Genomic DNA, 13,539 nt, shown 5'->3' with positions numbered 1-13,539 from the left:
AACCCACGGGTGGAGGTGGAGTAACATGTGTGCCCAGAGGACTGGTTCTCTCTGCTTCCCAGCCCATCTGCCCCTTGCCCATACCCCAGGGAGGGAGCTGAGGCTGGCTTGTTTGATGCTTTTAATATCATTATTTATGTTACACGATACACAACCAAGGATGATGGTCAATACTGCAATGAAAATGTTAAAAAAAATATTATACACGGCTCATGTCTTCCACACACCTTCCTGGAAATAAATTAGTGAGCACGGAGAAACCTGGTTGGGTGGCAGCCACGGCTGAGAAAGGAGGGAGTGTTAAGGCAGTATCTACAAGGGGAAGGGCGGCAGGAGGGCAAGCTAAGGCCTAGATTCTTCCCTCCAACCTCCCAGACAGGGAAGGAGGGAGCCACGCCCCTCCCTAGACACAGAAGCTGCCACTGCCGGCTTCCTGCCTCTCTCTGCCACACATACACTGCCTCAGTTGGAAGCCCTTGCCTGCCAAGGAACTAGTATGTCCTGTGGGAGGGAGATTTTCCCTGGTGTCTAAGGGCCACAGGGATTGAACAATGGGCCCGAATCACACAGCAAGTCAGCAGCAAAGGCAGCAGTCTAAATGAGCCCCCAAAAAGAGGAGGTACCCATGTTCTAGAAAGGTGAATCAAGGAGCCCCGGGGTGGTGGTGGTGGTAGTGGGAGGCCTGGCTCTGGGTTCCAGATGATGGGGGCACAGGGGTTGGGGGGATGTTGATCTGGGTGGGAGAGGTGGGCTCAGATGGGGGCCAGTATGAGCCTTGTGGGTCCTGCAGGTACCTTCTCTGTCCTTGCCTCCCTTTGTTTGGCATTTTCTCATCATCTAACTTGGGTGCCTGGCACTAGAGGAGGTAGGGATGGGTTGGAGGATTGGGGGGTGGTAAGCTGCACCCCAATATTTTGGAGTTGGCACTTCCTGGGTATGATGCAGGGAGAGGTGCCACCCTTCCTAAGCCAACAGCCTCACTCCCTCCTCTCATTGCTCCCCATTCCAGCTGCCACCTCCCAGGATTGGTGTCCAGAGAGTGGGCTGTGGGTGAATCTACTGCATGCCTGCAGCATGTGAGTGGATCTATGGGAGTGGATCCAGCAGCACATGTGGGGTGTTAGCATGAGATGATCCACCTGGGTCTGTGCTATAAGGTATGTGGGCACAGGCCTGTGCAGTTTTAGGCTATCTGTGCTTTCATTTTTCTTCACACGGTGTCAGGTCTACACTGCCCAGCTCCAGAGGAGGGCCTTCCTTACCTCTTCCCTCTTGATTTTCAGCCTCAGCTTTCCGGAACCCTCTCCCAAACCAGCAATAGCAGAAGCAGCTGTATACACATCTTGACCTACAGACACCCTATACAGCCACACACAATAGACACCCCCCAACACACATACACATTCACAGAAAACACGTAATCCCAAACAGAGCCACGTGTGCTCAGACATACACAGTCCTGATAGGAACTGCCCCTTCCCCTTTCCACAGAGACACACAACTCAGCCCCACCCCAACCTTTAGGTGTACTGAGACACACAGAGATCGCCCCACCCCACCACAGAAATTCCTATAAAGAAACTCTTTCAGGTATAAAAGGATCTTAAACATAACTTCAGCTGCTGTTCATTTTCTAGTTGAGGAAACTGAAGACCAGAGAAAGCAAGTGGCTTGTTGAAGATCACAGGGAGGGGCCAGAGCTACAACCAGAACCCAGGCTTCTGACTCCTGGTCCAAGGCTGTCAGCCCATTGCACTGCTGAGCCGCCTTCTGCACTGTAAACAGACCACACAGGCACTTGCCCACCAGGGACACCCACATCTATGACAGGAATAGACTGAGGAGAGACAGGTCCAACAGAGACACACACACACCCACCCCCTGACAGCCTCAGAGATATACACACATTCTGCTAAGCACTCCCTACCACATCCAAACAACTACATCCATACAGCCACTCAGCCCACTGGATTCTCCAAAGCTTGCTCCTGGATTCTTACTGGGAAGCAGCCTCCCAGGTCTTGGGCTGGGATGAGGGGAATGGGCCATTGGAGGCCAGCCTTACTCCCTGCTTCCAGCCTGGGATTGAGACCAATGAGCAGAAGGATAGGTGAGGGTGGGGGTGGGGTGGGCTGGTGGCAGAGAGATAGATGCATTGGTGAGGGGCCAATGAGGACAGATCACACCACTCAAACCTCAGCCTGTCTCTAAGGCCCATCTTACCCTGCCCCACTCCCAGGGAGCAAGGAAGCGGGTGAATGGGGCAAGAGGAGGAAGAAGGCAGTGATCCGATGGGTAAGGGGCACTACCCGGTGGGCAGCTTTGCCAGGATTCCCATCTGAGGAGGGGGAAATGCAAATAGAAACATGGACCGGTAGGGGGCATGTGAAGGGGGCTCCGAGGTGCTGGGACCCATCCTCACTGCCCTGGGCCTTTCTCCCTCTGAGCCCCTTTCCTGGTTAGGCTGAGGCCGGGGCTGGGGGGTTCATGGCTTCGCTGGGGTGGGGCCAAGCCCCTGGCTTTGTGATCCCCCCACTCGTTAATGTTGACCTCCCTCCCGTCCAGTCTTCTCTTTTGGCCACCGGATTGCAGCCCTGGGAAGTGGGGCAGGGTGCTGGGTGAGGTTCCCCCAGGTAACTGAACAAATGGCCCCCACCCCTCCTCAGCTCCTGGGTGGAGAGAGACCCGGTTTTGGTTTCTCCGGCTCCATGAACACACAGAGGTACACGTCCTACCATAGGAGGAAGCAATGACTGTTATACAAGGTTGGCGGCTGTAGGGGCGCGGGGCCGGGGGGCAGACAGACGAGCTGGGGAGGGGTCGGCCTCTGCCCGTCATGCCCAGCCCTTGGCTACCCCGCCCTGGCGACCGCAGCAGCCCCGCCCGCTACTGAATGTGGCAGGCGGTGGAGGACGTGGCCTGGCAGCACATGCAGGTGGGGTTCACGGACTTGGGGGGGATGAGATCTAGGTCCTCGTCGTCGGGGATCTCATCTAACCGATAGCCATCCTTCAGCAGCTGGATGTTCAAATCTTGGTTGATCTGCTGTAGGCAAAGGGGAGGGAGGTCAGGCCCGAGCGGCAGGGAGGCACCACCCACGGCTCTGCGGCCACTCCAGGCCATCTGTGCCCCAGTCCAGCCGGTGCCTTGGATATCAGCCCTGCTCTGTCCCATGTCTGTCCATACCCCCAGGCCCCGCTCCTGCCTAGGTGCCCTCCTCCACCTCTGGCCTCTCTTTCTAGTCATCCCTCCCCATTCTAAGGTCAACTTCACACCTCTGGTCCTGTCCCTATCTCAGGCTGGCTACTAGAGGATATCACCTGTGTTTTACACCTGTTCTATTTAAATGGCCTGCTGCAATCTAAAGCCCCACTCCTAACCCTAGGCTCCCTGCACTTGAGGCCAGTAACCACTTCTTTTCCATCCTATCCCAGGCCCACCCTGTGCAGGGCACCCCCCAGCCCTGCCCAGCCCTCTTTTTCATTGTACTTGCAGGTTGGCCCCAGCCCTCCCCCTGATGGCGATGATCCTGCCCAGTGGTGTCTAGGGCGAGAAGGGGTAGGGGCTCACCTCAGCAGAGGAGTAGCCGGAGGAGGAGTATCTAGACATATCAAAGTCATCATCGCTGGCCATGGAGGAAAGAGAGGGAAAGTGATACCAAGAAATTAAATAGAAAACTCTCCGCAATCCCACCTCCCATTAGTCAGCATCCCACACCTCCCTCATAGTTCCAAATGGCAAAATCTCAATACAAACTGTGCTTGCTGTGCAAATGCAGGATTTTAAAGACAAGTTCCCTAGCCCCACCCTTAAAATCAATTGCTATCCTTAACCTCCTTCTAAATATAGCAGTTACTCCTTTCACCCCCTTCCTTCTCATCTTTTGTTTTTCTAGACTCAAATCACCCTGACTTGTAGGGTATTCCCAAAGTCCAAGTGTATGTAGCCAAGTGTTTTCCAGGGAGTAGGGCTCCTCCCTGAGGGGATGGGGCATTAAGCATCATATTCTGCTGTACAGAGACAACATCACAGGCCAGTTAGGGACAACCGTTGGATCAGTTGTCCCAGGATGACAGCAGACAGTGCAGGCCCCCCTTTCCTCTCTCTGCCACCTTTCTTCAACCCCTAGTCCCTGGTGTAAAAAAATTCCCATCCCTGGAGAATTCACCCTTGGAGAGATTCTGGCTGAAGAATACCCCAATTCTGACATTAGAGCAGGTATGGCCTGTATAGTCCACTTGTGCTACACAGGTTCCTTTGGGCTGCCCACCTGCCCCCAAACCCCCATACACACCTGTCCGTGTCAAGGGCTACCAGTGGCTTCTCATCGGGGCTCTGGTCAAGTGAGGAGTACCCTTTATTGGGGACAACCAGCCTGGGTGAAGATTTTGGGAGTTAGAGTGGCAAGTGGAGCATAGAAACCTGGCAACAGACTGGGTTAGGTCCCGTCCCACCACTTCCTTCCTTCCCTCCCTCCCCACCTTGGATCCTGTTAAGGCTGTCTCCTCTCAGAGAGGAGCTGGGCCTGAGGAGCAGGGGAAGAGAGGGAGGCTCAGGACCAGCAGAAATAGATCCTGGCTGGCAGGGTCCAGGTTGGGTAGGGAGGGCCTCTACCTTGTTCGGGCCATGACATTGTTCTTCTTGGGTTGCTGGTTGACAGGGCTACCCATGCTGCCATTCTTCAGGGAGCCCTTCCGGGCCAGTTCCCGCTGCTTCTCTGCAAGAGAACATGGGAAGGAAGCTGTGTCCTGCCCCTGAGGCCACCCTGCCTTACTACTCAGGGCAGCCTGGGCTGGGCCTCCACTGTGAAACCACTTGCTCCTACAAGGACTGAGGCAGGGATCCCAACTCTAGGCCCCTGCTGCTTTGTGGAGCTAGTACCTGGCCCTGCACAACCTGAGGCAGACAGTAGGGGGCAAAAAGAGGAGGCTGTCCCTTGTTTTCCAGGAACTACAACTCCCATGTTAGGGTAGTTAGTGTGTACTTGATGCCAGGGAAAGGCTGGAGGAGAAGAGACAATCACAGAAGGCTGGCACAGTCAGAGAGGGCTTCCTTTAGGTGACACCATGACTTGGAGAGAGGTGGGCATTCTAGGAAGGAGGGACAGTGCATGCAAAAATGCATTTAAAAGTGAGCATAAGTGTGGCTCTGGATAGAGGGGTGAAGAGAAAGGTCAGGTTAGAGAAGTAAAATTCATTTATTCAGCCACTTATTCATTCAACAAATATCCATGTCACTAATTATATGTCAGGTCCTGTGCTAAGGGGCTGAAGACTGTCTCTGGTTACAAACTCAGAACATGAAGGACTTGAATGCCAGACAGAGGAGTTTGGGATTAACACAGAAGGAAAAAGAAGCCACTGAAGATTGTGATGTGGGAGGGGCAGGATGGGGCTGCAAGGTAAGGGGCAGGAGGCTGGGGGAGCCCATTTGGCTACGCTGCCTGAGTGGTGCTCCTGACTCCTTTGCCAAGGTCTGAGTTCTCTAAGGTTCCAAAGCCTACCAGGTTCATGGAGCTGGTCATCAGGTGACCCACTCCACTGCCTGGTATGAAACAACTGTTCCCAGAAGTAGCTGCCTGGGTCTTGGAGGAGTCCCATCTGCCCTTCCCTACTCATCTCAATTAAAGCCCAGATCTAGGAAAAGGAACTGTTAGGTAGAGAGGGACACTAGGGAAAATGACTCATAAAATAACCAAATGCTCCAGAGGGTAAGGGTGGGGAGGACATTTACAGCTACTGTGACTCACTTTGAAATTTCCCCTGACCTCATGTCTCTGAATCTCTGTCTCCTACTCTTTGACCCTCTTTCTTTGCCACTGCTCATCTGATTCCAGTTTTTTCCCAGCTTCTTTCCAGCAGGTGGCAGCTGCCATTACCACTCTAGGCCTCTAGGGGGTGCAATTTGCCTTAAAGTTTCTGGCGGTACTTGGTGCAACTGGGACAATGCTGTGAATTTTCATGAGGAGCTTTGATGGTAATGTAATGGGGAGGAAAAAAGATGTGATTTTAAAACTTGCTGAAATTGTCTGAAATAGTGGGAAAAAAGCAAACAATAAACTGGCAAAACCAAACTACAGACTACTATACAACCATTTAAAAGAATGAAGTCACTATACGCTGACATTAGAAGGAGCTCCAAGATTTAGGTGGTGGGGGAGGGAAGGCCAAGTTTCAGAAAATGTGCACAATATGACACCACTTATATTAAAATACAAAGTAAAACTACAAAAACTAAAAAGGCTTGGAATGGTTACCTCTTAGGAGGAGAATGTGATGGGGGAGAGAAAAGAAGTTATGTTTGTTAAAATACTTGTATTGTTACATTAAACAATATTAGGCTGGGCATGGTGGCTCATGTCTATAATCTCAGCACTTTGAGAGGCCGAGGTGGGTGGATCACCTGAAGCCAGGAGTTCCAGACCAGCCTGGCCAATATGGTGAAAGCCTATCTTTACTAAACATATAAAAATTAGCTGGGCATGGTGGTGTGCACCTATAATCCCAGCTACTTGGGAGGCTGAGGTAGGAGAATCGCTTGAATCGGGGAAGCAGAGGTTGCAGTGAGCCAGGATCATGCCACTGCAGTCCAGCCTGGACAACAGAGAGAGACTCTGTCTCAAAAAAAAAAAAAGAAAAAAATAAAAGACCAACCCCGTCCCCCCAGTAAATAAAATTGGCTGCAGTTTTAATCTGATGTCCTAGGAATAGAAACAAATTCCAAGGAGAGAACTATTCTCGTTTAGAAAAACAGCTTGAGGGGCTCCTTGGATGTGGTCTGGAAGGAGAGAAGCAAGCAAGGTAAGAAAAAAAAAAAATAGCAGTTGAATAATAAAAGTACAGGCCTCTGTGGAAAGGAGGGAGAAAGTTGTAGGGAAAGGGCCCTTAGAACTGAGGAGGCATCAGTAATTGTTGGGCACCTGGAGCCTGAGGAGGAGGATGGACAGGACGGTGGCCTGGATGGCAGAGGAGCTTGGAAGGATAATAATGACCTATATTTAATTGTAAACTCTTTCCTGTATGTCCTGTTTTGTAATTTCTCTTCAAGAAACCAAAGTTTCCATAAAAGTGTGTTATATACAGCAGCCGTGGGACAGTGAAACTTTGGTCCCTGAAGGGAGAGGGGCAGCACATGGGGTGAAGGGAGGGCAATGGTGGCAGGAGCTGTGGACAGTGGCCAGGAGCAAGGGGACTTCACAGGATCAGGCTGCACAGTAAACTGACTTTGGAGTGGACATGAGACAAAGCCACAAGGGAAATGTGACCCAGAAAGGGAGGGAGATATTTGGGTTTTCTAAGAAACTAAGGGAAAAATCCCCCAAATAGGTGCCCACTGGGCCCAGAGATCTCTAGATGGGCTGAGGTTGTAATCAGGAGAAGGGCTCGGCTTCTAGGATTGAAACTCGCATTCCTTTCTATCCCTTAGACATAACAAGTAACACCCCACTTCTAAGGCAGCTTCCTCTCAGCCTGATCCAGTGTTTGATGGGACTTCCAAATCCTCTCTCTAGGGTTCCATGAAAACCCTGCAGCTATCCCCCAGAATACCTGGAACGTCCTTGGCTTCAGAGATGCCTCTTAGAGTTTCAGGCTCCTGCAGAGAACTGTAATTGCCCTCTTTGCCTGCAGGAGACAAGGTGCCTGGCAGTGCCAATGACTTGAAGGCTTGAGTCTTGGAATCATCTAGGCTGAGCTGGTTTATTTGTGGCACCTCATTGTAGACCCAGCCCAGAGCATCTTGCCTACTCCCCACATCTCCCTCACCCCCCAGACACACTCACCCAACTTCACCTGGAGCGGGGATGGTTTGTAATTCATGGCTACTGACTCACCCTCCCGGGCGTCACAGTCTCCGTCTGAGATGGAGGCGGCGGTTGGGTCCTGTGGGGAGAAAGCAGTAAGACAGAGTTGTTAGGGAGTGAAGACAGGGGTTGCTCTCAGCCCTGAAGCTAGCCTTCCTACCTGCTCTCTGGGCTTCTGTGAGCATTCACCACTCACAGCAGGCAGGGCATTCAGGGAGAGAGGGGCAGACCTATCTACTGTGGGACAAAAACACTGGGCTAGGTAGAACCAAGGATCTGGGTTTCACGTACACCCAACTTGGTGTCTGTCCTCAAAGTCCTGTGTGGTCCAGCCTCCTCCAGAAAGCCCATCATGATTTCTTTAAACTCACAGGACTTCCTTCTCCTAACTCCCATACTAGTAGCCCTTCCCTTCAGGCCCTTCCTGTGTACTTGCTTGGCAAGGTCTTCCTAGGTTCCTGTGAGTTTAAGTCAGGGTTAAGGGGAGAGTAGGTGCTGTCTGAGATGGGTCATCTCCCTCTGTTTCCCAGTGCTGGACAGGTTCCTTCACAGGATCCAGAGAACTGACTGGCCAAGCCACACCAGCCTTCAAGGCTACAGCCACTGGACAAAAAATTGTTCTAATGAGGACCTCTCCAGTTCACAAATGACGCCTAAAGAGTGTCTCCTGGGAGAACCTGAAAAGTTGGCTAGGTATGGTAGATGAGAAGACAAATAATGACAAACCAGCAGGTGGCCAGTTAGTCTTTTGCTGCCCAGAGGGCAAAACACTTGATTCTACAGATGGCCAGGAAGATAGGAAAGCACAAATTCTGTGTATTGTCTTGAGTCTGGAACCTTTGACATCCTCTTCACTGCCCTCTTCACTAATCTCTAATTGGGCTGGGTACTGTGCTGTCCACAGTCTTTTTTTTTTTTTTTGAAATGGAATCTTGCTCTGTTGCCCAGGCTGGAGTGCAGTGGTGCAATCTTAGCTCACTACAACCTCCACCTCCCAGGTTCAAGTGATTCTCCTGCCTCAGCCTCCTAAGCAGTTGGGACTACAGGTGCATGCCACCATGCCCAGCTAATTTTTGTATTTTTAGTAGAGACAGGGTTTCACTATATTGGCCAGGCTGGTCTCGAACTCCTGACCTCATGATCCGCCTGCCTCAGCCTCCCAAAGTGCTAGGATTACAGGCGTGAGCCACTATGCCCAGCTAAGAGTCCTTATCTAGCCTTGCCATCCCCTCCCAAACACCCTCCTCTGCTGCAAGATCCAGGGCCCTGGCCCAGCCTGCCTCAGTCAGTTGGAAGTGGCTGAAGTCATCCACATTCTCCCTGAGACTCTGAGGACCAACCATTGACAGAGGTGCTGCCATCCTACTTGTCTTTGCATTTTCACCAGGGCCTGTAGAGTGCTAAGCCTAAGGTGTGAGGAGTGCAGAGGGGATCCAAGGCTGCTGCCTGTTCTGCCTCTGCGGATGCAGGGAGTAGACAGATGGGGATGTAGAATGCTGCCACGGTGTCAGGCCCAGCGATCTGAGTGGCTGCTGGTGACCCAGCAAGGGAAGGATATATAACCATTATGGTGGCTTCTGTTCCCTTTAAAATGAGGCAGTAGGAATGAAAACATGCTTGTCACTAAGGGGAAAGGGAAAAGTCTAGCAGGTTTGAGAGGGAAATCCTGGCCTTGTCTGTGTTCCTTCAGGCCATCCAGAGCACGAGACTCTGGGTGGGCTGTGTTGCCACAGGGGTTTGCAAGTTCCTGAGGGCAAAACCTATGCCTCCCTCCCCTGCTTTGATCCCTAGCCCTTAGCCTTGATTGAGTAGAAGAAGGGCAGAAGGCTTTGCTCAGAAAGGCTAGGTGCCGCAGTGCCTGCATCTTGGGCAACTTCCCATGCTGCAAGTCCTTCATCCTCCCTGGCTCAGCAACCTCCTTGAGAGACTCATAGGCAATACCTGTCCTGAACAGCCTTGGAGAAGCAAACCTCTACTGGCCCTGATGTGCCTCTCTGCAGCCAAAACAGTCTCTCAGCTGCTACCTGCAGGGGAGGTGAAGATGGAACAGCTGGGCTCTGGATTTCCTGTGGGCCACAGAAAGTGCTCGCTGCAAAGCAGCCAGAGGGAAGGCTTTTTAAAGGGCAAATCCCATAAACATGCTGATAGGACCCTACCAGGGCAGCACTGGCACATTTCCAAGTCCCAAGTCACATTCCTTCACTTTTTTGGTAGCATTCGTCACATGTCACATATACCACATCCATTTGGAAAAGGCTTCCTCCCTTGGCTCATCTCTTGCCTCTCTATCATTTCTCTGTCCTCCCACAACCCTTTGCCTCCTCTGTAGGTCCTGCCCTTGGCCCTCCTCTCGCTCCTTAGGGAGCCCTGATGTCTCCTATAGTTCTGATGGGCATTTTTATACTGAAGACTTCCAAATCTGTGGCATTTCAATCCTGCTTCTCCTCCTTAAACTTCCACCCCATCTATCACATGAGAGTGTTAGGCCTCACCATCCTTTCCCTGGGGCTGATTTTTAAAAACACAAGCCCTTAGACATTTGGGGCTTTTTACTCCTCAGTGCAGATGAGTTAATCAAAGTTTCTTCTCTCAGTCTGGAGGTACTGGGTGTAAATGGTAACATGGGAGGTAGATTGCACAGGAAGGACAGGGCTAGGAAGCTGTTGAGCAACTCTGGTCACAGGGACCCACATGTGGTCCTTGAGGCCTACGGCACAGTTCCTGGTGGTATTTGATCCTGAGTGAAACTGCCAGCTCCTCTGGACCACAACTCAGGAGGGGCCTGGCCAGGTGGCAGAGCCCTAGGCTGAGAGGTCCCACGCAAAGCCCACCATTCAGCATCTCCTCCATCACTATCCATGACAGAAGGCCACCTTCGGGGCAAGCACAAAGATCGCTGGCACTGTGCCTGCAAACATAAGCCTTTACTGTGAGCTTCCTCTATATCTTCCCTTAGAAATGCAGCCAATGCACCACAACCATCTCATGGCAATGTAATCAGGGAGATTAAAAGTAAAATATTCATGAATATAAGTATCAGAAAAGACTCCAGGCAGAAGGAAGTGCCTGGCTCCAAGAAATCAGGGAGAATTTAAAGTGCCCCCCAAGGACATCTGAAGGCGTGAGCTAGATCCGGGAACTAGAGATTAACAAGATTATTAATAAACACTCAGCAGAGACAGACATTGAAATGCATCTCTAACAGCAAACCCTGTTTCTGCAACCCTTCAAATAAATTCTCCAAAGACTACAGAAATGATTAACAGCCCAGCCTCACTGTTTCTGGGACAGGATATATAGGCTAATGGCTAGTGCAAAGCCAATATAGCTAGAGGAAGGCAAAAGCATCAGAAGAATCCTTAGAATTATAATAGTTTGGTCCACTGATTTTCATTAAACTCTGTTCCCTGAGTGATTGTGAGGGGGGGCTATAGAATGGGGGTCTGGCTTCCCTTTAATAAAAGTAGATTCACCTTTATTTCATTTATATATTAGCCTGTTGCAACATTTTGGTTGGAGGAAAGGTTCTACTTTTTTTAAAAGGTTAAAATCTTTTGATTTTAAATCTTTAAAAATGTTTTATTATGGAAATTATAACAAGTAGAGAAAATAATATAGTGAAATCATGGATACCTATTAACAGCTTCAACAAATATCAACTTATCACCCATTCTTTTTAAAAATGAGGAAACCTGGGCCAAGAGTAGAAGTGTCTTACCCAAGGTCAGTGATGGAGTCAATAACCTTTCAAAGCATGCAGGGAGGGACATAGGGAAAAGAACATGACTTGGGCTTGGAGCTAAAGAGAGGCCCTCTGGGAGGCTGCTCCATTCCTGCAGGCCCAAGCATCAGTCTGCATATTAACCTCTTCCTTTGCCCCCCTGCCCCAGGGCTGTACCAACTCGTGAACTGTCTTTAGCTGGCTGGCTTTACTTGTTGGAGCTGTGGGTAGTGCAGCCAATACAATGGTAGGCTGGGACCCAAGAGATCCCAAATAAGCAGGATAAAATTGGGTGGGTAAAAAGGGAAACAAAGGAAAAAAACCAAAGTGTAGAACCTTCAAGGCTAATACCTGGAGTCTTAAGAAGGAGGATCTGGAGAAGCAGATGGAAGAGTCTGCTTTCCTGAATGACCCGCAGACCTTTCTGGGCTACTCTGGTAGGACTCCGGGTGGCAAAAAAGAAGACTTGTAGAGGGTCTTGTAGTTCCTAATGTATGTATTCAGATCCATGAGCTTATCTGATTCTCCTAAGTACCCAGTAGACATGTGATTGTCTCCTCAACATTCAAATTATACTCCTCCACTGGGCAACAGACATATGGCTTGGATGGTCTGACCTCACTCTCAGTGCTACACAATCCCATTCTCCTTGCCACACAAACTGAAAGGAAGATTGTAATGGTTAAAAGCACAGACTCTGGAGCCAGACTGCCTAGGTTCAAATTCCAGCTCCTCCAGTTAGTTGCTGTAAGATCTGGGTTTCAGCTTCCTCATCTGTAAATGGGACCAACGCTAATACCTAGGTCAAGGGTTCTTGTGAGGATAAAAGGAGTTAATATGTATTAAGCAGTTAGAATAGTCCTTAGCATAGTATACCCTGAGCACTATATCCATGTTAACTATAAAGATATCGCTATTATAGGTTCAGTGAGGAATACACTATCATGGTCAGTGTGCACTGGGCGCGGCTGGCCTGCAGCTGCAGCCCTGACACCACATAGGTTGGAGCCTGGCTTATATATGGAGGTATCTGTAGAAAAGGTGTGCCCTCCTTAGGGTGATGAAAGGCCTGGCCACAGGGCACCCTGTTTCCTCTCTTCCCTCACTCCAGCATGATACAATTCTTTCATTTATTTAATGATGCTAGGGCTCACAAATACAAATAGAAAAGAGTCGCAGCTGGGCATGCTGGCATGCACCTGTAGTCCTGGCTACATGAGGCTGAGGCAGGAGGATCATTTAAACTCGGGAGTTCAAGTCCAGTCTGGGCAATATATTGACATACTGAGACCCTGTCTTTAAAAATAAAAATAAAAAAGAAAGAAAACAGTTCATCTTTAAGAAGCTCCCAATAATTATTAATAAACATAACCAAGAGCCATATAAAAGTAGAGGGAATGAGACAAAGGGAGGGTGGTCAAAGGAGACATTTGAAAAGATCTTAAAACATTAGGTCACCAGTTAGTTTAAGAGCGAGGAGTAAGGACATTCAGGGAACATGTGAAAAGTCTCAGAAGCACGAAACTAGCATAGTACATTCAAGGAATGGTCGGCATTTTGCTATAGTTGAAGCTTAGAAGGTATGGTGAAAAGTTGCAGGAAATCAAGTTGGCGGAGTCAGGAGGGAACTCAGATCATGCTGGAATATGGGCTTTGATTTTTTTCTTTACTCCGAAGACGATGGGGAGCCAATGAAGCCTTAAGAAGGGAGTAACATGTTCAGATTCGAGATGGAAAAGGACCCTCCGACAGCCATGTGCAAGACGAGTGGGAAGGGAGTGAGACTGGAGGTAAGGATAATTAGGAAACTACCACAACAATGCTAGCAAGAGATAACAGGGGCCTGAACCAAGCACCAGCAAAAGATAAAAGGACAGAAAGGAAGATGTCAAAAAAGAGTAGAATTGGCAGGCTTCTGATATAAAATGTAAAACAAAGGTTCTGGACATTCCTAGTTTTCTGTCTGGAGTTAATTGGAAAGAGTACTAATTTTTTTTTTTTTTTTTTTTTTTTTTTT

General features: G+C 49.8%; 1 protein-coding gene across 11 annotated transcripts in view; it reads right to left on the bottom strand.

Annotated features, from left to right (window-relative positions):
• Positions 1-104: 104 nt before the first annotated feature.
• The window catches only part of FAM219A (family with sequence similarity 219 member A), a 58,165-nt gene continuing 44,730 nt past the window's right edge, over positions 105-13,539 (bottom strand). For 2 of the 11 annotated variants that reach the window (XM_023203301.1, XM_031934022.1), the window contains exons 2-7: positions 7,781-7,880; positions 7,548-7,622; positions 4,615-4,717; positions 4,295-4,375; positions 3,571-3,625; positions 105-3,045 (exon numbers count right to left, since the gene is read on the bottom strand). In XM_023203301.1, coding sequence (XP_023059069.1) covers positions 2,887-3,045; positions 3,571-3,625; positions 4,295-4,375; positions 4,615-4,717; positions 7,548-7,622; positions 7,781-7,880 — 573 coding nt within the window. In that variant the 3' untranslated portion in view covers positions 105-2,886. The remainder of the gene's footprint in view (positions 3,046-3,570; positions 3,626-4,294; positions 4,376-4,614; positions 4,718-7,547; positions 7,623-7,780; positions 7,881-13,539) is intronic. The other 9 variants (XM_023203304.1, XM_031934023.1, XM_023203305.1 and 6 more) reach the window with 5 other exon arrangements.

This window comes from Piliocolobus tephrosceles, chromosome 14 (assembly GCF_002776525.5).
Source record: "Piliocolobus tephrosceles isolate RC106 chromosome 14, ASM277652v3, whole genome shotgun sequence".
Taxonomy (NCBI): Eukaryota; Metazoa; Chordata; class Mammalia; order Primates; family Cercopithecidae; genus Piliocolobus; species Piliocolobus tephrosceles.
Note: the sequence above shows the minus strand (reverse complement) of the source record. Positions and strands in the feature narration are given on the sequence as shown.